Source organism: Bos indicus, chromosome 1 (assembly GCF_029378745.1).
Source record: "Bos indicus isolate NIAB-ARS_2022 breed Sahiwal x Tharparkar chromosome 1, NIAB-ARS_B.indTharparkar_mat_pri_1.0, whole genome shotgun sequence".
NCBI classification, from domain to species: domain Eukaryota; kingdom Metazoa; phylum Chordata; class Mammalia; order Artiodactyla; family Bovidae; genus Bos; species Bos indicus.
Window position 1 is genome coordinate 77,491,051 of NC_091760.1, and position 27,444 is coordinate 77,518,494.

The following is a 27,444-nucleotide window of genomic DNA, read 5'->3' on the forward strand; positions in this document are numbered from 1 at the left end:
TATTTTTCCATTTTATAATTTTTTATTTTTTCTTATCACAATTGACAGGACATGATTAAATTATAGTACTCAGATTGAGTGGGCTATTTTAATATTTCAATCTAATAACCAGATGTGTATATATTCTGGGCTTATATTATTTTTTCTTTCCAAGCATGTTGATCTATCACTGTGTGAATTACCGCTTCTTCACAATTTGACATTTGCTTTGCTGTTCACTAGCTGCTTTATGGCACCCCACTCCAGTACTCTTGCCCAGAAAATCCCATGGATGGAGGAGCCTGGTGAGCCGCAGTCCATGGGGTCGCTAAGAGTCGGACACAACTGAGCAACTTCACTTTCACTTTTCACTTTTATGCATTGGAGAAGGAAATGGCAACCCACTCCAGTGTTCTTGCCTGGAGAATCCCAGGGACGGGGGAGCCTGGTGGGCTGCCATTTACGGGGTGGCTCAGGGTCGGACACGACTGAAGCGACTTAGCAGCAGCAGCAGCAGTAGCAGCTGCTTTATTTGGGGATGCTTCATTGAATTACTATAGATTAGGAATAAAGATTCCCAAGGGAATTTTCAAAACATTACTAATGCTTTTCAGGATATGCAAATGGTTTTATTGAAAAAAAAATTCAAAGCAGTCAACGATTTCAATTATTTCCATAATCTTCTGAAATATTTCCTCATAGAAATGAAAACTTTCAGGAGGGAAAATTTTGTATCTCTAAAATTTAATTAATCATTTAATTAATTTACCCTGCCTTTTCACAGAAATACTTCAAGATACTTAATAGAATATACAAAATATGACAGACAATAAATCATAAAATAAATGTGGGAATAAAAAATTTAAATGCCAATGTTGAGTAAAAAACACAAAATAAATTTTAAAATGCTTAGAATAAAACCCATATAATTAATAAACATAATAATTAATTTTGCTAAATGTCAATTAAACAGTTAGTAACATCCATGAAGTAAAAGTGAATCAATAAATCACTCTTAATTCTAAGATTAGACTAGTATTCTCCTGAGATATTGGTAAAGAGATGCTTGTGAAGTATGAACATCATTTTCAAGGATATATGAACAAGATGCTATTATCTCATTTTTACATTATTTAGCTTTTAAAATTGGAAACACTTCTTTTGAGGGCTTCAGAAATTCACAACTGTATTTCCATTTTCCAGAGAACTAATTTTCGGTTTGGTTTTATAATCTGTTAAGGTACTGCATGACTATTACTGCTAATCATGTGACTTTCAAGGAAACAGAAAAACTAAGGTAAAATTTTATAGCTTTAAAAAAACTCTTTAGTTTAAAAACTGAAGAATGGTTATATTATGTATGTGAATAAAATCCATTAGCAATCTTTCATTGATTTCTTTAAATGTGTATATAACTCTGTTTTTTCAAAAAGCACATATTTTGTGAGGAAAATTGACTTTTTTTCAGTAGAGAATTGTGAGCCTTTATTGCTTTCAAGCAAAAAAAAAAATTATTACATTTTATCATATGTTGGCTCTTTTGCTGGGTACTGAGAATCCAGGGGTGAGAGGACACCCGAATCAGTGAATTCTAATATGGCTCATTCCTGAAAGGCATTGAGATGCCCAATCAATCAATACTAAGTGAACTCCCTGGTTTAGCTATTAACTGCTGTGGTTTAATGTTTGACAATATACAAGCAAACTTGGAGTAGTGATAAAATAATACACAGATCTCTTATGTTGCTAATGAGGAAGAAAGTCAGCACTGACTCTGATATTAATTTGGTATTAATTCAGCATTTGCTTTTGACATTTAGAGCATAGCGAGGGCACTTTTTATCTTTAACTCCCACCAGTGGCTGGTACATAGAGCTGTTCTTTTCTTTTTCTATTTTAACAGAATCAGAGCAATGGTAAGCTTTGATATACTGGTTTGAATTTGGAAAAATCATCTTCTTCAGAGTTATCAAATAACTCACTCAGTGGAGAATACAAAAAGTGAGCCAAAAGCCAAGGAAAGAGCTAAAAGCTTGTCAGTCCCTTCAAAGATTAGAATCTCTGGCCTCCTTTGAAAGTTTCTGTCCATTCTTAAAAAGAGTCATTTCATTTTAATACCACCATGTCACCATCTCTAGTAGCAATATAGAAATCACAGCAAATGTTTTTGTATCCCAGCAACCTTATCATCAAATACAGGGGAAGTGTGTGTGTGTGTGTGTGTGTGTGTGAGAGAGAGAGAGAGAGAGAGAGAGAGAGAGATGGTAAAAGAATGCGGAAGAAAGTAATAATTGAGAAGGAGAAGCAATAGGAGACTAATTTTTTGAGTAAGCTGAGCAATTAATTTAGTCGGACTTGAGGCCTAGATGTCTGTTCCTGGATAGGCCTGCTATTTGGTTAATTTGAACTCACTGATTAGTTGAACAACATATATATACAGACTGATACATGTCACCTCACACCCTGGTGTCGACAGCATACATTTTGGCAGTCTGTGTTCGAGGGATCGCATGTGACCGGGGCATGGAAACAGCTGTTGTTGAATAGGCTTTCCTTGTGGAATAAGGATAGCTCCTCTCAGGTCCAACATCTGTTCAGAAGAGATAAATGTAGCGATATAAAAATAATTATGGCTCAGTAAACTTTCGGGAAAGTGTAATTATATATTCTTCTCTCAAAGAGGCAAGAATATAAATATTTTAAGAAGGAATCATCTAAGAACCCTAGAAGAAAATCTAAGAGTTTTAACCTGAAAGTTGTTTTTAGATTTAAAATTCAGCCAAGTAATTTCCTTTTATTTTTTTTTATGAGAAGAGAAATTTCCTAGTTTTATTTCAGTGACATTTTAGTAACCTAATAGTAACACATTACATTCTTTAACAACAAGGATACATTTGATTTGACTCTGCATCTACTTCTCTGTTTAACTCTAGAGCTAAATTTAGTCAGTTGTGTGAAATGAGATGTATAAGATAATGACACATTGAAATAATCAATATCTATTTGGGTATTGGACACAATTGTATCTGCCCCACCCCCCCCCCTGGCCTTTTTCAACAAATATATCACTAACTGGATAGTAAGGTTCTAGTATTACAAATCAGTTGTCCTTGAACAATAGAAATTTCTAATGGTAATAGATAAGTATCAAGCTATCAATATTACTTTGGGCTGGTGAGATGTGTTTCCATTAGGTTGGGAAAAATAACACTGGAGGCAAGGAAGTGTGCTATTTTATTTTGTCCTTACCTTTGAACAGGTATAAGCAGCATGTGAGGATAGCACCAGCCAAAAAACAACCCAAAGAACCAGCCATTCCAAGCCAACAGGACCAACCAAATTTATATTGGATGCCAAGAAATATATTGTGCAAAACCAGAGAAGAACGTTCTACATAAACATCAACAGCATACCAAACAGAGCCAATTATTCCTGGGGCACCTGAAAGAAATAGAAATTGCTAAAAATAACTCATGTCTTTTCCAAATATAAATCCAAGAAGATTAAGTTATTCTATTGTATTGTATTTAAGAGTATTCTATCATGCTGTATTTAAGAGTAGTCTACGACTCCCCTGACCCACCACCCAGACCCATGATTGAAGTTATGTCAACTACAAAATCAGCACCTGTAATTTTAGTGCTTTGGGGTTAAAAACAAATAACTGAAGTAGAAATTGAAAATTTATCTACCACACCCACCATGTAAGAATAGACTAAGAATTTTGTTTATTTCAAATAAAATATAATCCTCACAGATTTGTCTTTCTGAAAATTGACTGGTTTGAAATGATGCAACTAGAGTCCTTTCAAATGTACAAATTACAGGTATAAATTGCATGTCAGGGCTCAGATTGGAAGAAAATATCATGGGCAGTTGTAGAACAAAAACTTATATGAAAATAGTGTTTCTGAAATCTGTAAGCCCCCAAGAAACTCTCACCTTTTTTCCTAGTAAGTCTGTGATTTCCATTTAAGTCACAATTTCATTGCATTCTTTTCACAATTATTTAATGCAACAAGTTTAAGAAGGACCTGATCGTGAACACATAATAACCTTTAGAATACAGGACATAAATAACTACATCTTTTCTGTAATACTGCGACCTATAGGTTTAGCATGAAAATTCTTTTTTTTTTTTAAGACTTAAAACAGATTTTATATATATATATATATAGCATACTAATTTCAAATGATAATTCCAAGGCTTTGGTCATCTTGGGTGATTTACTTCAGTCATCTTTTTAGCCATTCCTGCAGGAATTTTCTTCATTGACTTATTTTTCTTTAAATTTAGTTTTGATATTTTATGAAAAATAGAGTAGATTATCTAGTGATGTCTTGAATTCTAGAACAAAATTGCATAGCATTAAATCATGTTTAAATTTGCTAAACAAAGTATATTGTTATATACAAAAGGTTTATGTTTTCACTAAGCTGGATATGGGAATGGATATTTTGAAAAGAAAAAAAAACCAATAAATTATTGTGGCTTTTTAGTGTAATCTAAGGATCCTTAGGGCCTTGTGTGAAAATATCAGGGAGGTCCCATTTTTGACCATGTGATGGGTGAGACTTTCTGCTATGAGCTTACTCTGCCCACTTTGGGATCTTTACAGTAACAATTAAGAATGGATACTATTGCTGGGTCTTTATCCTAATTTGCAGACCAAGAAAAGGAGACAGATTAAGTTAACTGGCATAAAGTCCCACATTACACATATATACATATCTCCAAGTATTTTTAGTTTTGAAATTCTCATCAATTTACCCTTCACATCCCAGTCAGGTTCCCACTTAAATTTGCTTTGGTGACTGTTTCCTGCTACCAAAAAAGAAGACGGTTTTCACTCTGGAGGGTAAACTCATCAGTTTTCAATCTTCGTACATTTTGGTTTTTTCATAGTGCACTTCCTCCCAATTTGCATTGTGATCCAAGAAAGACACTGTGTTTTATTTAGGATGACTAAATTGAAATTAATGGCTGACCTCAGGAAAATATCAATTTTGCTGTTTCACTAATAAACCCCATATAAAGTGCGTCTTGATTTATTGTTTTTTAGTCTTGCTTGATTTATGTCTTCAGACATCCACTTACTCTCTGCTTAAGTGAAGATAAGATCATACTTGTTTATTGTTACAGATATGATCATATGAGTTGGCACATGAGAAAAGTCTAATAAATACTTGATACAACTTGCTGCTAAGTGGCTTCAGTCGTGTCCGACTCTGTGCGACCCCATAGACGGCTACCCACCAGGCTTCCCCATTCCTGGGATTCTCCAGGCAAGAACACTGGAGTGGGTTGCCATTTCCTTCTCCAACTTATACAACTTCTCCAACTGATACAACTCAGGTCATTGCAAAGAATTGGTGAGGATATGTACAGGCAAGGTGATGGCAGCTTGGGGCTTACTTTAGGATTTAACTTCAAGAATAATCACTAAAAAAGTTTTTAAAAATTTAAAGCTTTATATACTTTTTAAGTGGTTAAAAATTGTTTGAGGACATCAAAAACCTTGATTGGGGATATTAGCCAAAGATTAATATCTGATTACAAAACTAAGGAAAGCAGAGTTGGTAGATGTGCTCCTTATTCCTTCATTCTAGAAAAGTAAGTCACATATGATCCTAAAATGAACTCTTTCAGAACAACACCCTTCTTCATCCCAAAACCTTAGTTGAGTATCTTTATCCCCATCACTAGTCCAGACCAGTACCTGCTATTAGTAACGTGGTTCCAGCAACAAAGCTGATGCGGACTTTGATGTATGGCTCGTCAGGGAGGAATTTCACGCAGTCAAGTCCAAGGAGCAGAGTAATAAATCCAAATCCAGCTAGAATATCTGCAGTAATCATCAGCGCCCGAGTTACCACCAGCTTCACTAGAAGATCAGAGCATGTGGTTTCAGCATAATCAGAGGAAAGAGACATGTTAATACATAGAGGTGCACCAAAGGAAAAAAGGCAACTGCATACATCAACACATGCCCAGTGAATACAATCACACTGTAAATGTGCATGAACTTGAAAATAAATACTTTTATTTAATTTTTTTATAAAATCCAAAGTATTATAAGACTACTGACATTAATTGTTTAAACAAACATTATTTGTTTAAGCACTGCTTATTATGATCCTCTTAGCAAAATGCCTGGCATATGGCAGAGACTAAATAACTATTTCTCTTTTTGCCTCCTGTTTTGGAATGAGTCTTGTTCACAAGTATTAGCTGAAAGCTATGTTGAAAGTAGAGTATGTCTTCTTCCAAAGATACCCAATAAATATTCAGTAAATAATTAATCACTACATTTGTTTGAATTTCTATTGGAAAAATGTAAATAATTGGTTAAAATTTGATATAGACGAGAAGAATAAAATACTTCAAGATGTCTCACGCCAATTCAGGTGGGAGCCATCAGCAGATCTTTAGAAGAAGAAGGAACTTCTGTTACTAAGTAGATTATTTCTGGAAGCCAGAATCGTATTTTCTTTTAATTCCTTTATGTTGTGACCCCTCTTGGCCAACACTGTGCATTAGTCTATCCACCTTGCATTGTCAACTGCACATATTTTAAAGCCATCACCAATGAGAATATTTGGCAGAAAGTCTAGGAAAGAGAAGATCAGGGAAATAGAAGTGGAATAGTAGCAGTCATCTGTAATGGGAACGTCAACTGTGAAAGTTTCCTCAATTGTGAGTCCCAGTGATACTAAATTAAAACTAGGATAATGTTACCACTAATGGAGGATTAATTATCTGAAGTCAGAACTATTGGTACTTTAGCTGGCTAGTGGAAAGGAGTAATAAAATTTATTGCTTTGATGTTATAGTAATTATGTTTTATTTTCATAGTGATTTGGGGTTTCATTTTACTGAAATAATTTTTTCCCCAATGATGAGACCACTTTAGGACCTACTTAGTAATAGACTGCCTGTAAAAATGTGGCCAATCTTCCTCATTTCAAATATAAAATATTTTCATAATCCTTCTAAGAAAGGAAATCAATGCATAAAATCAATCTGTACCTTAATAGGTGAATATTTAAGATATCAAAAAGTGACGATATTTTTAAAAATTTGACTCAAATTTAGGCCAAATCTGAAGTTCATTTTTTTTTCAAAATTGAAGAAAGAGAAAAATATGTAACTTGTTAGGTTGATAGTTTTTATATTTTGACAGATCTCCTTGATCCTCAAATGGGTATACACAAGTAAGCCTCCTGTTCAGCACCCCAAAACAAGTGGTCCCACACTCTGGAGTATTTCCCTTGAAGTTTTGTAAGTCCCCTTTGAAACTTAGGGCAACAGGGCCAGGATTGTCATCTGGATAGAGTGCCCTGGAATCACTGTGGGCCCTGGTCTTCCCCTGTCTGACCTAGACTCCCGTACCAAGTGTGATTCAGATGCTCCGTGGAACTTGAGGACTCACTCCTATGGTGCCATCCAAGGACCATATAGCTAGTCCACTTTCAAGAAGGCAGCTCTCTAAGTAGGTTGCTAATGCTGGCCAGTCAGGAATCTCCTTTTGGAGATTGTCTTGGATTTGGCTACCAGAATATTAAATACTCTGATTTGAAGGGATGAGGTGGACTCAGACTAACAGTATCAACAGAGTCCTAAAAAATGCATCTGAGTCTAAATACCCTAAGTAGACAGGAGCAATGAGAAAGGTGATCTAATTGTGATTGTATAAAACATATCAAAGACTAAAAATAAAATCCTACGCTCTTATAGGTAACATCTTCACAGTTCATTAGTTTCTTAGAACACATTTTTATCTCTTTTGTCTTTAAGCATATGGTAGAATTTTTAAAGAATATTAAGAGATTGTTTAGGATATTGTTTAAAAGTAATAGATAAAAATATATCAAGAGGAAAATGTGAAATAGTATAGGCAAAAGATACAAGACCATTTTAAAGTACAGTGGCTTTCTCTGTGTAGTATGAGATCATTCAAATCCTATGAATGATTTTATTGTCTTCTTGCATAAATGTACATAACAATATTTTGAAAGTTGGAAATATTGTATCTTTATGTTCTTCTCAGCTCTAAACCTAGCCCTGAATTTCTAGAATAACCTAGTGTTCACACGAACACAAATGTTCATTCCTATTGACCAAATTGTGCTTCGTTCTATGTAAAACTAGGTTAAGTGCAAGGAAAAAGAAAAAACATAAAAGGTTTTTTTTTTAGCCAAAAAAATGAAATAAAAGCCTTATGAATTATGTTAAAAAGTATTCCAGGCACTCAAATCCTAAATGGCAGAGAATGCTGTTTTTAGAGCACAACTCCTTTTAAGTGCTTTTCCCTGGACTAAAATAGCTGTCCAGGGGAAAAGTCACATTCTAAGGGTTTACTTTTCATTTATCTTGAGAAAAGAAGTTGCCATGTTGTACCACCACCCATCATTTTATTTGAAAGAGACTAAAACAAATTTGCTTTAATGACTGCACTAGTACTTAGCACAATTTGATGTTCTAACTAAATAAATAGTATGGAGAAGAGTGGAGAGAAATCAGTAATAAGGCTTTTCAATCTGTGAAGTCTCTATTCATAGAAACAAGGGCCTTGTTAACACCTAATTATAATTTAAAGCTAAAGGTAGAGAAGATGAAGGAACTGGCTTTTTATATCTGCTAATAATGTGTCACATATCTGAATTTTTTTCATTCCCTGATCCCACAGTCTGTGTCTCTTTGCTTATCTCTTTGTCTCCTTATCTGTTCTTCTGTCTCTGTCTCTGCCCCTCTGCCTCGACCTTCTCTCTTTCTTAGCAAATCATTCACTGAAATATTGTAAACTTTCTATCTGACCTAAGTCATTGCTAAAAGACTTCTCTGAAGTCTTTTCATCCAACCTATCAATTCTAATCATAAAAATCACTGCCCTTAAAGAATTAATTTCATTTTTTTAAGTATGAGCCTACTGTGTATAAGGCACTACAACAGACTGTTTGTGGGAGAGCAGAGCTGAATAAGGTAACAATTTTACCCTAAGGGAATTTATAAATATATGGGGAAAGACTAAATATGCTAAAAATGCTTCAATTCACATTTCAGAAATAATAAACTAAAATTTTAATCAAAACATTTAGAACTGAACAGAACCTTACTATAGTATAGTAGAAGACAAAAACACATCATGGAAACCTGAGTTCAATTTCCTTTGGTCTTCCTGCCCTGACAAGGAGGGATGTGTAAGGCATACGTACAGGAGTGCTCAGCAAGTATAGAATCATACTCATCACAGGTGCGAATTCCATCAAAAGCATTTGTGACACACTCCCACCAGAGGCCTCGGCATTTTGTGCTCACCTAGATGTCAGAGAAGACAACATGTGAAACAGCCAGGCAGACACACTTCAGTTTACCTTCATCAAAGGAAGAACTTAGCTGTTATGAGACCAGTGCTTACAAGGGTGATCTGCATTTCATTGACAACAAAACCATATATTCTAGAGTATTTTCTCTTAAGTACTAACAATAAAGACTTTTCTCAACAGAAAGTAAGCTTATTTCCTGATTTGGGAGTGGAGGGGGAATCAGTCATGCTGAAGATGGATAAAATCAGAATTAAACACATTCAGATGCCTATGGTTGGTTCCATCATCAAGTCATTTCATTTTGCTATGCTGACATTTACTTATCAAAAAAAAAAAATCAATATAACAATAGATGATCACTGTTGGCATCTTGATTCTATTAGGAAAGTACATTAATTTTTCTTCATCATGAAGATGAATCCCTTGAAGAAACATGTTATTATACATGAAATTCATAAATTTAAAATAATGGTCAAAGAAAGTTTTACATGAAGACAACAATGAATGAAATATAAAGACCACACGACTTCACCCTTGCTCCACTGACAGACTACAAACGCTTAAGCTATGATGTGGATATAAACAAACTGAACATTAATTTCATAAACCTGACAGTTGTAAACCACTACTACTTAGAAATGTTGTACAGATGATTCTAAAGATCCACTTTAAAGCTAAAAGGTAGCAGTGTCCTGAAACTTCTCATACTTTATAAGCTGTAAGTCAAAATAGATTTCCTAGAATTATAAACATGCCAACAGGAAATGTTTTCAAGTATTCTTGACAGAACTATTGCATATGGAACAGAGCTAATATGATTGCTTATTCTGATTTAATTACAGATTCACATTATTTTGGCAATCTGGGAATAGTTTAGTAAGATTTAAACACAAATTATCTTGGAAAATGAAAGCTTAAAGTTTTTCTTAAAGAAAGAATAAATAACAGAGCAGAGTGGGAACAGAAATGAAAGGCAGGGAGATTATAACTGATGTGGGAAGAAAGGAATATAGCACATTTTTATTTGCAAAAGAAAATTATATCAGAGGATAACTGTACTATGAAACTCCCTGCCCCATGTTCTGCTTTGAAGTTGTTTTGCGCAGCAAATAAGACTTTACTGCCGGCTGAAAGTGAAGTCCCTCAGTCGTGTCCGACTCTTTGCAACCCCATGGACTGTAACCTCTAGGCTCCTCCATCTACGCGATTCTTCAGGCAAGAATACTGGAGTGGGTTGCCATTTCCTTCTCCAGGGGATCTTCCTGACACAGGGATGGAACCCGGATCTCCCACACTGCAGGCAGGCTCTTTACTGAAGTGATTTAGTACACACATCTCATCTGAGACACCACAGAGACTAAAAATTTAATACAGAAAATTCATCTTATGAAATCTAATATATCAGTTTCTGAAGAAGGATTTGAACATACAAAGTTATACGAAAAATGAAAGTGTTAGTTGCTAAGTTGTCTTGACTCTGTGACTCCCTGGACTGTAGCCCGCCAGGCTCCTCTGTCCATGGAATTCTCCAGGCAAGAATACTGAAGTGACTTGCCATTCCCTTCTCCAGGGCATCTTCCCGACCCAGGGATCAAACCTGGGTCTTCTGCGTTGCAGGTGGATTCTTTACTGTTTGAGCCACCAGGGAAGCCCAAAGTTGTATACACATAAAATTTAAACTATAACTGATAAAACAGACTTTAAATTGACACCCATTACTTGTGTTGTTTCTTTGAGCAAGATCTTACCTTTTTGAGCCTCAAACTCCTTGTCTTTATATAGGAACTAATGCTAGAGTGACTCTAAGAATTAAAAATTACAAAACATACATAATACAAGTGATTTGCTCAATAAATGATAAAATTTGTAAAGTACTTAAACATCATAATAACCTGAGTAGTGACTAAGTTCAGCATTACTAATGAACCATATGAAAGTTGAGAAAAGTAGATGTAATTGGTTGAATGGCAGCCCCTGCCCCCAAATGTGACCATGTTCTAATCCCCAAACCTGTGAATGGGACCTTATTTGGAAAAAGGAACTTTGTATATGTAGTTAAATTAAGAGTTTTGAGATAAGGAAATCATCCTCAATTACCAGGGTGGCCTTAAATCTAGTGACAAGTGTCCTTATAAGAGACACACATATGTACATGCTGCTATGTTCAAAATGAGTAACCAACAAGGACCTATTTTATAGCATATGGAACTCTACTCAATGTTATGTGCCAGCCTGGGTGGGAGGAGGGTTTGGAGGAAAAAGGATACATGTATATGTGTGGCTAAGTACCTTCCCTTTTCACCTCAAACTATCAAATATTGTTAATTGGCTATATTCCAATACAAAATAAAAAGTTTAAATTTTGAAAAAAAGAGAAATGCAGAGGAGAGACAGAAAGAAGAGAAGGAGGTCATGTGACCACTGAGGCAGACTTCAGAGTGACGCAGCCTCACGTCACTGAAGCTGAAAGGTCATCAGAAGCTGAAAGAGGCGAGGAATGCATTTATTCTCTTCTAAGAACCTTCAGAGGCAGTGCAGCCCTCCCAACACTTTGACTTCAAACTTCTGGCCTCTGGAACTGCAAGAGTATATTTCTCTTGTGTTAAGTCAACAAATTGTGGTAATGTGCTATGGCGGCCTGGGGAAATGGATATAGTAGAGATGATTTGTACTAAACTATTATAATACAACAGAAAAAAAAAAAAAGCCTTCTCATAGCCTTTTACTCGTTGGAGTCTCAATGAACAGAAACACACTGGATCTAGTTCATTCCAACTTGAAGTAGGTTATGTGGACCTGAAGTCACTATTCTAATAATCAGAGATTGACTAATAATCTCCAATTTCCTGCTAACTCAGCTACTAAAATGAATTAATGAAATCTAATTTAGTCATTCTAGGTGAGGTTATTTAGAAAATGAGATGAGATATACATTTCAGGATACTTATTTTAAGCTAAAAAGTATTTTTTTCTTGCCAAAATAATCCAGTAGTGGTGTCATTTTTCAAGGCTATTGATCATTTACCTGCAATAACCGTATTTAGAAAAGCAATGAGCTCATTAGGGGAAACAAGGAATCCAATTTCATTAGGTATTAATGCTCTAGGGCACAATATTAGATTGGTATTCACACTCAGTCAAGGTACGTGAGAATAGTGGCTGTAATTAACTAAACTTCTGTGTTAATATAGCACTTACTGGAGACACCCTTAAAGGTGCCTTTGTGCACAAAAAACAAGGTTAAAAGATTGTAGGTTATTTATCACATTTAGGAAAGCCCTCCTTGCCTAAAATTTAGAGTCTTCACTTATCCTTCTGTTGTATAATGGCTTATTAAGAACTCTCTAAACGGCACAAAGGTAAGTGAAAATGTTAGTCGCTCAGTTGTGTCTGACTCTTTGCGACCCCATGGCTCCTCTGTCCATAGAATTCTCCAAGCAAGACTATTGGAGTGGGTTGCTGTTCCATTCTTCAGGGGCTCTTACCAACCCAGGGATTGACCCTGGGTCTCCTGCATTGCAGGCAGATTCTTTACCCTCTGAGGGAAGCAAGCAACTCTATAATCCTTAAAGTTTTAAGAAAAGGTTTTTGCAAAGCAGACTGATGCTTAAAATATTATGGTTAATATTTCTTAAAGGGCAAAACTGTGGTGTTGGAGAAGACTCTTGAGAGTCCCTTGGACTGCAAGGAGATCCAACCAGTCCATTCTGAAGGAGATCAGCCCTGGATGTTCTTTGGAAGCAATGATGCTAAAGCTGAAACTCCAGTACTTTGGCCACCTCATGCGAAGAGCTGACTCATTGGAAGAGACTCTGATGCTGGGAGGGATTGGGGGCAGGAAGAGAAGGGGACGACAGAGGATGAGATGGCTGGATGGCATCACTGACTTGATGGACATGAGTTTGAGTGAACTCCGGGAGTTGGTGATGGACAGGGAGGCCTGGCATGCTGCAATTCATGGGGTCGCAAAGAGTCGGACACAACTGAGCAACTGAAATGAACTGAACTGAACTGAACTGAAAGGACAAAAACAACATTAACTATAATTTTATCTCACAGTGTTATCCAAAATGGACAATTCCAAATTTAAGCTTTGTCCTCTTAACATGTGATCCATATATTAATAGATAACATATAAAATAAAACTTCAATAATTTTTATTTTTTATTTATTTCAATTTTTTTTAATTATAAAAGTATAACACATTTACAGAAGACTTGGAAAATACAGAACAAGGTTACATGTAGTTCCACTATATACTACCATTATCTTTTAAGTAGATAAATTAAGATTTTTAGTTGGAGTTTCAATATCAAATTCAAAAATTAACAGAATGAATGTACAGAGAGGTAGAAGGATACAGTAGACCTGAAAAGCACTGTAAACCAATTCAACATAATTAAGATTTATACAATTTTCACACAACAGTAGGATACAAACTCTATTCAAGTTCCCATAGACTGCAAGCTAGGAGACACTGGAACGTATCTGAGGATGTAAAACAAGGTGCAAAAATTTCATGGTCTAAAGGTATTGAAATCATAACAGAGCCTGTTCTCTTATTACTGTGGAATTATGATAGAAATCAATGTCAAAGATATTTGAAAATAACCCATATATTTTCAAGTGCAATGTGACATTTACCAAGAGAGATCTTTGACTTAGCCATTGAAAGCTTCCATAAAGTTAGGCTGATAAACAACATAGAGGGCGATTGCAAAAAGAAAGCATTTACTTTTCTGTAAATAATGTTTTCCCTGTTTTGTTTTTCACTTTTTAATTTTATCTTTAAAGGGTTTTTATTTTTATTATTTATTTATTTGGCTGTGACACATCTTCGATCCTTGTTACGGCATGTGGGGTCTAGGTCCTTGGTCAAGGATCGAATCCATGATCTCTGTTTTAGAAGCGCAGAGCCTTATCCATGGGACCACTAGGGAAGTCCTGATTATGATGAATTTTTATATCATTTCAATGAATATTTATTGATCCTGAAGTGAGGAGAAGTCAGTTTACCCAAGGTGTGACAGTAAAAGTACAAGACACAAATATGAAGCCAGCATAAATTTCTTAATATTTATTACTTGCCAAGAGTAAAACATAAAGATTTTATAAGAGTACAGACTTCTGGCCAATCTGGCCACCTGGAATTCCTAGTTCCATGTAGCAACAATTAGCAAGAACTGAGTGGGTCTTCAAATTTCTGCCTATCATTAAAACCTTGCCTCAAAAGTCTGTCTTCTTCCATGAGATTCTCCCAGTCTCTCCAGCTAGAGATCCTACAGCAACCTGTAGGATCCTACAGCAACCTGTCCATATTTCTATAGCATTTATAATGTTGCATTATCTTTTCATATGCATTTATGTGCATCAGTCTCCCAAGTCTGTCTTTCAGACTATGTTCATTCATTCAGTGTCCGTCCCATGTCAGTCAACCAGCTAATGCTGAGGATACAGCAATGACCAAGATAGGAATGGCACCTTGTTTCAAGGAGCTTACAACCCCTGCTTCTCAGTGTATAATAGATGCTCAATAGATGTTTACTGAGAGAAAATATTTGTCGGTTTTTTTCTAATCCATACACATTAACTCTCATTTCAAATTTGCCATGGAAAATGGTTACTGATACACTAGATGTACAATTGATCTTTATATGTCCTTTCAGCTTGACTGGATAGAGTAGAATAGTCAAATCCAGGAGTCTAAGAACTATTACTGAGACTAGGAATTTATGCTGATTGGATGTCAGCCTAGACCCTATCTACTCAGTTGACTCTGGAAAGTATTTACCATGGTGGCACTTTCATGCACTGGAGAAGGAAGTGGCAACCCACTCCAGTGTTCTTGCCTGGAGAATCCCAGGGACCGGGGAGCCTGGTGGGCTGCCGTCTATGGGGTCACACAGAGTCGGACACCACTGAATCGACTTAGCAGCAGCAGCAGCAAGGATGAACAGGATACCACATAGACAAGGCTTAAGGAAACCAGACTGATAATCTCGCTTCCAGTTGAGTATGAAAGTGAAAGTGAAGTCGCTCAGTCGTGTCCGACTCTTTGCGACCACCAGGGTCCTCTGTCCATGGGATTTTCCAGGCAATAGTACTGGAGTGGATTGCCACTTCCTTTTCCAGGGGATCTTCCCGACCCAGGGATGGAACCCGGGTCTCCTGCATTGTAGACAGACGCTTTACCATCTGAGCCACCAAGGAAGTTGAGTATATAATGGCAAAAATTAATTCCTTAATCCTGGGATTTCTTATTCTAAACTCTTTAGCAGTTTCCCATTAAGGCGTCTCTATCCTGCTGCTGCTGCTGCTAAGTCGCTTCAGTCGTGTCCGACTCTGTGCGACCCCATAGACGGCAGCCCATCAGTCTCTATCTAGTCTTTGCCATTTTCTCTTTTCTCATCACTCTGTGTTACAAGCAACAACACACAATTTTGCCTACATTGTCTTTTTACTACAATTTTGCATGTGTCTTGCCTCTATATATTTTATACATCTTTTGAGAAGAGAGAAACTTAAAATACTGTAATTCACATTTTTCATATGTAGTAACTATACATAGCAAGTTAGTAAATACTTATTCTTGGCTGACCACTATCAAACAAGATTTTTCTTTTTCACTATGCATTATGTTATAATTGCATATGCATTGGGATTTATGTGTAAATATAAAATATAGGAAGAATAATGCACTAGCCAAAAGAAAACTGGGATAAGTCATGAAGATATATTTTTCTAAAAACCACCATAAAATAGAAACTTATAGTTTCACACCATTTTGCCAACCTCACACTAGTGTACTGCAACATTGAAGATGCAACTTACTGGCTTCCAGCACTAACTTGAATATACTTATTAAAATGCAAAAGTTTTAATAATACTAGAGTAAACAATGTTTTCTAAAACATGAAACATTTTCACTTTGAACAAAAATGGCTTTTGAATTTTTTTATACTAGAGTTCTGAACTTTTAATTTTTATATTTTATTTTCTTTTTCTTACTATTCTAGGGCCTAAAAGAACACAAGACAGGTATTTATAAGGATGAGGAAGCAAGATTAAAATAAACTTAATAAATGTCATCTTTCCCTTCTAGTCCATTTACATACCATGAATTTATTTGCTAAAATACGTTTGGTTAACTCTGCTTACTTAGCTGTGAAGCACTGGCTAAAGGTTTAAATGGCAAGAATGGGACAATGCAAACTTACTAGGTAAAATATAATGTCTGTGGTCTTCATGATAATATCATCTAATTTACATATATGGACTATATAAGTATTTTCATTGTAATATTTATTATTTAATTTAACCCATATATTTAATCATTTTAGAATGTTTTCCTTTTGAAAGTATGGTATCTTAATTTTGCAATGTTTACTATCCAGTGACAGAGATCACAATTTATGTTGAGTGAATTATTATAAAATATTAATTTCCTTTTATATCTCTCCTTTTCTTCATTTCTTTCCCCCTTTGAAGCACCAGGAAGAAAAGTTATATTTTCTAGATGAGAATACTCTCTTCACTAATTTTATTATGCATCTCAGGGGACTGGATCTTTATTGTTATCTGATTAAAAAGAGGAACCAGATCCACATATTGGAAAAATTTAAATTGCAACAAGATGAAAAGTCTTGCCTAAGAAAAAATAATGATCTTTCTACAGAAATACTTCTTGTTCAATGTGAGATTTCCAAATAGTACTTCATATTTTATTTCATTTATTTATTCATTCTTTTAGTAAGTTTGTCAAGTATCATAATAGGTACCCGTTCGGTTTATATTAACAAATACCTCTTAAGTCCCATTATTTAGAAGGAGGTGCTAAGAATTGTAGGAGACAATGAAGCAAATTAAAGAGTATCTGTAGCCTCGAATGTCTGCTGAAGGAATTGGAAATCAGTTAGAAAGTACAACTAGTATAGAAATAATCAGAGTATATGCTAGCTATAATAATTTAAATATTTACTTTATATCTGAAAGAATTGTAGCATCATTAATGCTTGTCTCATGTCTGAAAATTGTCTTATGTCTGAAAGACTTGTAGCATCATTAATGCAAATGGAAATCCCAGGGGAAAATCTGGTTATGAAGATAAAATGAATCCAAATGTGGATTACCTTTCATTTGTGTTAATAAAATTTTAATCATAGCATTGCTTGGTATATGGCAGATTTTCTCAGTAAATAACTAACAAAAGTTGAACTGAAAAGTGAAAAAAAAAACTTGTGAAAAAAAATTTTTTTTGATAATTGAGAGACCAGTAACTTTGTAGAGAAGCTACTTTTCAATTTCACTATGGATAACGAAGAATTACACATAATATAATAACATATTAATAATGTTATTAATTCACAATTTTTAAATGCATTTAATATAATACTTATGCTATTTTGTCTTTATTCTCTGCCTTATTCTCCTAGTTACACAAAAAGGGAACAATCATAGGAACTAAAATGGAAAAACCAACAGCTCAGAGAAATGAACACAATTTGTCCAAGAGAATCAATAGAGAAAATAGGAACAGAACTTAAATCTCATATTTTTCCCTTCAGTGAACATTCTACAAAATGTCATCTCCTCCTCCAGAACAAAAACAAAGCAATAAACTGCAAATAGATGATAATATATCTAACAGTTATTGACTGATTTATATTTGCCTGGTACTGTGGTAAATACCTTAGATACATAGGCTCATTTAACCCTCACAAGACAATTACAATGTGCATATCATTATTCTTCCTTTATAGGAGAGGAAATGTGGTTTTACAAAACCTTAAACGTTTGTCTAAATTCACACAGTTATTGCCTGGCAGGTTGAGATTTCATCTTAGGTCCTTCTAACATCAGGTTCAACCTGTAAACACCCACACTACAAAGGATTACCTCTCTGGCCCTCACAGGGTGCTGTGCAACAACCTAAATGAAAAAGAAATGGCATGGTGTAGGAACATTTCTGCTTGATAACTTTTGCATAAAGATTAATTTTCCTCCATTTAAGCTCTAGGTGAATGATTCCATCCTTCCTTCCATTGCCCCAAAACAGGAAAGCAGATTTCAAATTTTACTTCTCCTTGTGCATCAGTCTTACAGTCAATTATCAATCCCACCAATTCAAGTTCATTAGCTTCCCATAGCTTCACAACTTTTAATGCTTGGTGCCACACTAGTTTAGATTATCAATGTTTTCCTCCTGTTCTACGGCAAAAGCCTCCTAATTGGTCTCTGTGTAATTCATTTTACCCTTTCTAATGCCCACATTAGCCAGAATGATGGATTTTTCTAAAACACATACATATGTTTGCTTAGAGTGAACCACTTTTGTCTATGATATAAGATCTATGGTAGTGGTTTAGATCAGTCATGTTTGACTCTTGCAACCCCGTGGACAGTAGCCTGCCAGCCTCCTCTTTCCATGGGATTTCCCAAGCAAGAATACTGGAAAGGGTTGCCATTTCCTTCTCTAGGGGATCTTCCCAACCCAGAAATCAAACCTGGGTTTCCTGCATTGCAGGTGGATTCTTTACCAACTGAGATAAAGGAAAGCCTCATATAAGAATTATATTTTACTTGAACACAAATCCCTTGATGATCCAGCACCTATCGTCTTTCCTTACATTGGACACTCTTTCCATGCTGAAATATGTCTGAAGCCATTAACATATAGCATTCTCATACCTAGATTTCTGCCTATATCATATCCTGTGCTTGCAATACTCTCTTATTTTTCTGGCCCTTTCACCTGTTCCTCCAGTCTGTATTGGATACTTTTGGGTAGCCTTCACTTATTATTCATGATTGAGTGAGCTGGCCACTCAGAGGTACCTGTAATCACAGCACTCACTGGCCATAGCATACTGTGTCTATCAGCTCACCTTTCTGTCTCTCCCAATATGCTGGGAGAAACATAAGGAAGATCCAAGACTCATCCTCTTTCATAATCAGTACCCACTACAGTATCAGGAAGACAATAGGTATCAAAGAGCATTTGTGGAATGATAGATGATAGAAAAGAAAAACGAGAAGCACAAATAGAGGGATAAAGAGACAAAGGAGAAGAGTAGGGGAGAAAAAAAAGAAGAAAAGGGAAGTAGAGCATAAAAGATTTTTTAAAAGAGGGGAAAAAAGAAGGGGAGAATGAAATGAGAGGCAGAAGAAAGAGAAAGAAAGGAGGGAGGGAGGAAGAATAGAAAGGAAAAAATAAGGATGGAAGGAGAGTGGGAAACAAGAAGAAAGAATATATGAAACTACAGAAAAATGAAGACTATTAACATTAGATTTCCTAGTGGAAATTTCTGGGGAGGCTCTAGATGCCATTGGTCCTCCTGTGTAGGCTGGCCATCTCTCTGGAAGACATAGTCATGTCTCTAGACAGAGTCATAACCAAGGAGTTCTGATGTTGAAGAATATAAGACTGAAAAGGACCTTAAAACAACTGAATTTGACTTCATGTTTATAATTGAGGAAACTGGGCCAAAAACACGAGCTGTGACATCCTCAGTAGAAGACAGTTAAGATGCAAACACAGGCTACAATAATCTCAAAACCCAAGTTCTCGTCACACAGCAGTGTTTCCAGGACACATGTGACCCAAGAATGAAGGAGGAGCAGCATTATGGCTCAGGACCCCTGCTGCCTGACTTGGGGCTGTGCACAACACAGTCCCATGCGTTTTTTCCCTAATGTTTTTATTTATTTATTTTTTATATTGGAATACCGTTGATTAACAGTGTTATGCTGGTTTCAGGAATATAGCACAGTGATTCTGATCATCAGTATGCATCAGTATGTATAACTGATGTATCAGTTATACATACACATGCATCTATTCTTTTTCTTAACTCAAAGAACTTTTCTCTTCAGGGCAGGTGTAAATAAGACAAAAATACTATTTTGTTGTATTTTGAGTATTCTCTAGTAAGGCAAAGGGGTATTTGAGCTTTATCTGCTCCCTGTTACTCACATTTGTTCTGTATTTTTGCTATTTGTCCTCTCTCGGAAGACCTCTGCTGCCATTTCTACTTTTTGAAATCCTTTGCATCTTTTTGAGGCTTTGTTCAATGTCCCTGAGGCTTTTACTCCCTGAGGCTTGCTTCAATGTCCCTGACAGGAAATAGTCGCCTATCTTCTTTGTTCCCTTGGTACTTCATTTCTTTCTCAATACGAATTGGCCTCTGCCCTTTATTATAGTTTCATGGTATCTCTGTTCCTGTCTAAGTGTATACTCATGAAAAGCAGGACCTGCTCTTGTTTTATCTTTGCCTCCCCTAGTAGGATTAGCAGAGCACCTTTTACATGACATATATTTCATGTTTGTTATGTTATCCTGAACTATAGAATCCATTTTTCGACTTTGATGTCTTCATCACAATAAAAGATTAACAAAGTTAAAAATTAATTATATCCATTTTTGTTCAAATTTTATATGGCTATGCTTTTTCTTTTTTAAAGCACTTTTATTGTGTCAACTTTTTTTTTTTCCAATAGTTGTTTAAAGTGAGTTGTTAATATGGACCAATTATATATGTATATATATCCATGAGAAGAAAGCAAAGAGGGAGAACAGTATAATTGTGTCAGTGAGTATCATATCTTGACGTTTATGGATAATATTATGACTTTACATGTTGCAAAATGAAGTAGCAATTATTATGAGAGATCCACAAAATATTGACAAATAAAGAGACTGCTGGAGAGAATTTTAAAGGTTCTTATAATGGGAAGTCTTCTTGGGGAGTGTTTATTATGATACATTTCAGGTACAGGATATATGAAAAAAGCTAGGAACTACTAACTATAGTCCAAAGTTCGCAAGGATTTACTGGAGGTGAGAAAACTGGACTTCTCATTCCATCCATTTTCACTAGAAGTGTTCTTGCACAGAACAGATGGCAAATTGTTTGTATGTACTGAGAATGAAATCAAGGAGACACTTTAAGTGCTAGTACTTCCAATCTATCTCAGCAAGGTCTGACTCTTTTAAAATTTTTATTTCTTATCAAGTGAAGTTATCAGTTCCATCAGCTTAAGGGGAAATATTTTCAAATTGATTTAGAAAATATTTTAAGAATGTTTTTAGATGTGATTTTGCATATTTTTAAAAAAGTAATTTTAAGTGTGCTCAAGTCCAGCATATTTTTGTATTCATCACCTAGTACTGCCAGTCCATATTCTAGCAAGCTAATGGTAGCAGAATGTTTCTATCTGCACTTTCTGAGTACTGTTAAAAGGACAGTTTTTTATTTCATTCATCAGTTATGTGCATGGTCAGATAATGCACCATGGACTAACATATAACAGACATCCTTTATAATATTTCAATTCTATTACAATTTTCAGAAATATAATTTTCAAGTTCTAGCTAAAGAAATACTTAAAACTCTATTGGCTTTGAAGTGCCATGTAGGAGTCAGAGGCAATTTAAAAGAAAGAAAAAAATAAAACAGAAACATAATAATATACAGAAAAACAGAAAGATTATTACTTTCCATCTGAAACTCCAACTTGAGTGTTTAACAAATAAAATTAGTAAAAAAATATAAAAACTTGCCCTCGGGTATCTTTCTTAAACTTCATAAAGTTATAGCATTTGTTAGAGTAAATTGTTCTCTTCAGGATGTACACAGGAGAACATAGTGGGTTGCTATATATTCTTTATTTGAGTTCCTGATATAGCTTCTTTTTCTTACCTACACTTTTTGAGGCCTTGCTAATGAATAGTTGCTGATTCTGAAGAATTGATTTTTACCTCTTTCAGATTCTTATAGCCACTGAAAAAAAATTTAAATTTCAAAATTACTTCATTCAGAACTTCTCTAGTGACAACAATAAAATTTTTAGATATGAACCGCTCACTCATCTCTTGGACGAACATTAGGTTCCCAAGAGCAACTCATTTTTAAAAGAGGGTTTCTTGACTCCATATCTGTCCCCTGCACTTTGGGACACACTGGAAAGATTTGGTTTCACATGGAATTTTTTATCCTATTTGGAAACTCCTTAAAAGGAGATTTTTCCATTACACAGTAATCGGGTATGACTTGAGTTTAATCATTTGATCAACTTTTAGATGTTTGTTTCTTAAGAAAGTCTATCATATTATCCTTAATGCTATATTCAAGATTAGCAAATTTCTGTTTGAGAGGAAGGATGTTACTGGAATGTTATTCAATTGGGTATACACAGCAGTGGAAGAGGTGTTTCTGGAAAGCATATACAATTATGCTTGTATGAGTTTACCTTTATGAAGAAAGGGAGGTTATCCAGTTACCTCATCTGTAAAATGGGATAACAATACCTACCCCATAGATGAGCTGTGTGTATTAAATAAGTTAATAATGTAAAGACTCAGTAAGTAGCAAGTAAGGAATAAATCTATCCACTTTGGCTAGTACTACGATCACTGGTCCTAGAATGCAATGCAACAGGGGGCTTAGGGAAAAGTCTGATGGACTTGGGTCAGTAAAAGAATCTACTGACTTCTTACCTCCAGGGAGTCATCTGCATTCACCATCCAACAGTCTGTCCAGGTGGCCACAACCAAGAACCCAGCGGAGAAAAACGCAAAGAAGCAGGCAACATACTGAAGAAGATCCCTCATCTTAGCGAGCAGACTGTCTGGAAAGGACACATGGGAAGCTGCCAGCCCTGGGCCCATGCAGGTGGCTGGAATGCTGCCAGTCTTCAGTGCTTCTGGTTCCTGGGGATGTTGAAAATACTGCTCTTTTCCTTTTCCTTGCTCCCCGCTGCAGGTGTCTTAACAAACAGGCTGTAACCCACAGAGGGGTCTTGGAGGTCATTATCTGCAGCAACCAGCCTCCAATCAGAAGCTGTGAAAGGACTGAGGTCAGTGAAAGGACTGAGCGTGTTTGGGGTGGGGGAGAAAAAGAGCCCTGTTCATGGTTTCTGCCCAGACCGTGGGCTAATGGGAGATGATGGTCACAAGAAGCACGTGCCAGTGCCAAGATGGAGAGAAGGAAGAAGGGTTACACCCCATGCTGACGCCTGTAAACTGATCTTTCTCAGGCCCTCCAGGGAAAGTGAGCTATTCTCCTCCTCCCCTCAGTAAGGGGGCTACACGGTTGACCAAGCGCTATTTTATTATTAGGCCTATTTTAATATTCGCTAACTACCTAAGACAGGCTATTGGTGAAACTATGCCAACAAGGGCTTGCTCAAGGGAGTTTGCATTCCAAAGTGCTGGGCAGAACAGCCCATAAAGGGTTCCCAAGCACCTGGGCCCCAGGTAGAGCCATGGCTCCTAACCTTTTGACATCATTCAGTGGGAAAGAGTACGCATTTTAATCCAGACAGCTCAGGGTATAAATCCTTGTTCTGAAGTTTATAGGCTGAAGGCGCTTGGGCTCCAGTTTCTGTAAAATGAGGATATCAATACAAGCAGACATCATGACGTGCTTGGGAAAATAAAACAATATTGTGTCTGTAAATCATTTAGAATAGTGTCAGGCAATAGCTACAAATAGCTAAATGGTAAATATTAACATGACCAAGAATTCCCTATATGATTACTTTTTCCCCATGAACCAATGTTTGAAAAGATGCCTGAAAAAGAAACTGCATGTGCTAGAATAAAAGAATTTTTTTTAAGTGTGCAATATAGCATGGGCAACTTGAATTTCACCTGCACCCAAATGGGTAGCCTTATTGAGTATAAATGCTCGAAGAAGCAAAGTGCATGAGTTCAGTATGTCTGACTCTTTGTGATGTCATGGACTGTAACCTGCCAGGTTCGTCTATCCATGGGAATTTTCCAGGCAAGAATACAGGAGTGGGTACCCAGTCCCTTCTCCAGTGGATCTTCCAGACACCCAGGGATTGAAACTGGGTCTCCCACAGAATTGTAGGCAGATTCTTTACCATCTGAGTCCTAGAAAAGCTGATAAATATGCCATAACCAGTGGTATTTTAAAAATACTTAAAAGAACATTCAATCATCATCAGACAGATCTTTCTACACTAAAATACAGATTTGTAAATGAAAATTTAAAACAATTTATGTGGTTCTTAATGCAAGGGAAGGAAGGAGAAAGACAGGGAGAGAGAGACTGAGAGACAAAAAGAGGAACAAGAGAAAAGGATTAGAAACAGGTCATTACTCTAGGAAGAATCAGCTACCAAGATAGTTATTTTAGTTACAGCTGAGGAAGGGATTACTTTTTTCCACTTAATGATTCAGTTATAATATTTAGGGTAAAAGGCTAAAATCAGTATTTTTTATTTTTTTAAAATTTTATTTTATTTTTAAACTTTGCAATATTGTATTGGTTTTGCCAAACATCAAAATGAATCTGCCACAGGTATACATGTGTTCCTAAAATATCTTTAAAGTATACATTAAAATAATATACGTTTGTGACTAAAGTTTCTTGTTTTCTAACTTTAATTGATTTGTGTTCAAAAGTAGAGAATGTAAATATAAATGTGAGAGCTTTTGTAAACTCATATGTGGAATATAAGTCTATTTATTGCCATAAACAAGGCTATGTGTATATATATATACATACATATATGTCAGTAGTTGTCATAAGTTGGTGCATTACAAATTCTTTTAATTTTATTTACTTTATTTGTCTTATTTTAATTAATAATTGGAGAAAAGAATACTTATTTTTAAAGTGCTCACTCAAAGAATGGAATTTCCTATAGTGTAAGGCAGCTACAACACACACATGCTGCTTCGTGTGTCATAAGTGAGTCTGTCCCTGTGGCCTAAAATCTAAAATGCTCATGCTCTGTTGATCTGGGCAAGGAAACCAATTCCAGAAGCACATGCCCATTACAGGAAAAGCTCTGGACTTGGCTGCTAGCTTGCCACCCAGGGACCTTTCACAATGTACTTTTCCCGCTAACAATGCACCCAGGGCGATGGTTCTTAAACTTGAGTACACACTGGAATCTCCAAAGCCACTTGTTATAAATGCAGACCTGGGAGCTCCAGCCTCAGAGATTTGGACTTGGGAAATTTGGAATGAAAGCCAAGAGTTCACATTTTGTAAATGTTTTTTACAAAATTCTGATTCTGAGCCAAGCAACCATGCTTAGAAGGATTAAGAAGAGAAGAAAAGTCAGCATTAAAACCAACATGGTACTTTACAGAGTCATATACTATAGTTCCATGGACAGAGCTTGGAAGGCCACAGTCCTCGGGGTTGCAGGACTCAGTGACTAACACTTTCACATTAGATTATAGCTCACAGACAAAGCTGTGGAAACGGGGATCCCAGAATCACATCTTTGGTACAAACTCTTCCTTCAGTCAGTTCAGTTCAGTTCAGTCGCTCAGCCGTGTCTGACTCTTCGTGACCCCATGAATCGCAGCACGCCAGGTCTCCCTGTCCATCACCAATTCCAAGAGTTCACTCAGACTCACGTCCCATTATATTAGATCCCAAATTCAAATATCAGAACTGAATAGAGAAGATGAAGTGAAAAAAAAAAAAAACAAAACTGAGCACCATGCATGCACTATGTATGCAAACATATACATGTACACACACACACACACACACACACACACACACACACACACACACATATATATATATATATCTGGAAATCAGAGATTATTTCACAAGAAAAATGTAGGCTGTACCTTAATTTATTTCCTTCCCCAAGTTGTACTGGATGTTGTATGTGGTTACAGATTGGGCGACTACTAATAGTACCATAGAATTATTTCTGAATCAAAGTATAGTACTTTTGGAGCGTAACATAGGACAAGCATGTCTAAAGGTTTATTTCTATGGGTGAGTCCATCATATGACAGGAGATCCAAGAAAGGAGAGCCATGCGGACTAACCAATGAGTAAGAAGGATATCACAGGTATGGTCTGAGTGTACCTCAAAGGAGCAGACAGATGTGCTGGGAGCCATGAGGATGGAAGTGCAGGTGCAGAATAAACCATTCATGAGTACAGAAAACACACTGATGGTTACCAAAGAGCATAGCAGAGGGGAAGGGGTTAAATAGGAGCTTGGGATTAACATATACACACTCCTATATATAAAATAAGTAAATAGCAAGGACCTACTATATAGCACAGGGAACTATATACAGTACCTTATAACAGGTATGATGGAAAAGAATCTGAAAAAAGGATATACAAAATACATGCTAAGTTGCTTCAGTCATGTCCAACTCTTTGCGACCCCATGGACTGTAGCCCACTGGGCTCCTCAGTCCATGGGATTCTCCAGGCAAAAATACTGGAGTGGATTGCCATGACCTTCTTCAGGAGATCTTCCCGACCTAGGGATCAAACCTGCATCTCTTATGTTTCCTGCATTGGCAGGCAAGTTCTCTACTACTAGTACTACCTGGGAAGCCCTGTGTGTGTGTGTGTGTGTGTGTGTGTGTGTGTGTGAAGTGTGAAAGTGTTAGTCACTCAGTCATGTCCGACTCTTTGCAACCCTGTGGACTGTAGCTTGCCAGGCTTCTCTGTCTATGGAATTCTCCAGGTTGTACTCAGAGTTGGCTGAATGGAACACTTAACTTCCTCTTGTGTTCCAGGTTTGGGCCACTCACCGGGCCACTCACTGCAGCTTCTCAAGGACAGGGACAAGGGCAAGAATACTGGAGTGGGTTACTACTCACTTCCCAACCCAGGGATCAAACCCAGGTCTCCTGCAATGCCGGGAGTTTCTTTACCTTGAAACTAACACAACATTGTAAATTACTTATACTTCAATAAGACAAAAACAAAAGCAAAAAACCATTCATGAGTCTGTGTAATTAAATCTATTCTTCATTCTCCCCATGCTCTAGATTCTAATACTTAGCTTTATCAACTCAATCCTAGTTTAGGTCCATTCCATTCAGCACACATACAGCCTACTCTGAGCAGTACTATGCTAGATCCTGGAGACAGAGAAAATAGAGTACGGAAGCTCTCGTTCCTATCCTTGAGAAGGTGCAGTGAGTGGCCCAAAACCTGGCATGCAAGAGGAAGTGAAGAGTTCCGTTCAGCCAACTGAGTGACAGTACCGCGTCCAAGTGTAATACAGAGGCACATTGGTTAGAAACATGCAGGGTTTCCCAGTATGCTATAAACACGGACACTCTGCAAGGGACCAGTAGTGTTTACAAAATATTTTCAAACCTATGATCTC

General features: G+C 36.4%; 1 protein-coding gene across 1 annotated transcript; it reads right to left on the minus strand.

The window, feature by feature from the left end:
- Window positions 1-50: 50 nt before the first annotated feature.
- On the minus strand, window positions 51-25,743 carry CLDN16 (claudin 16). The gene is made up of 5 exons (XM_019958163.2): window positions 22,802-25,743; window positions 9,196-9,298; window positions 5,700-5,864; window positions 3,229-3,420; window positions 51-2,569 (listed from the first exon to the last, which is right to left on the minus strand). Exons 1-5 carry the CDS (start codon window positions 22,970-22,972, stop codon window positions 2,436-2,438), a joined length of 765 nt encoding a protein of 254 aa, XP_019813722.2. The 5' UTR covers window positions 22,973-25,743; the 3' UTR covers window positions 51-2,435.
- Window positions 25,744-27,444: the final 1,701 nt, after the last annotated feature.

What these genes read in the sequence shown, in the direction of transcription:
- CLDN16 (XM_019958163.2), bottom strand. Translation starts at nt 22,972, where the DNA reads ATGGGCCCAGGGCTGGCAGCTTCCCATGTGTCCTTTCCAGACAGTCTG. An exon ending in AACCACGTTACTAATAGCAG is followed by an intron (nt 3,421 to 5,699) that starts GTACTGGTCTGG and finishes TATTTCTTTCAG; the next exon opens with GTGCCCCAGGAATAATTGGC. An exon ending in CTGCTTATACCTGTTCAAAG is followed by an intron (nt 2,570 to 3,228) that starts GTAAGGACAAAA and finishes TCTTCTGAACAG; the next exon opens with ATGTTGGACCTGAGAGGAGC.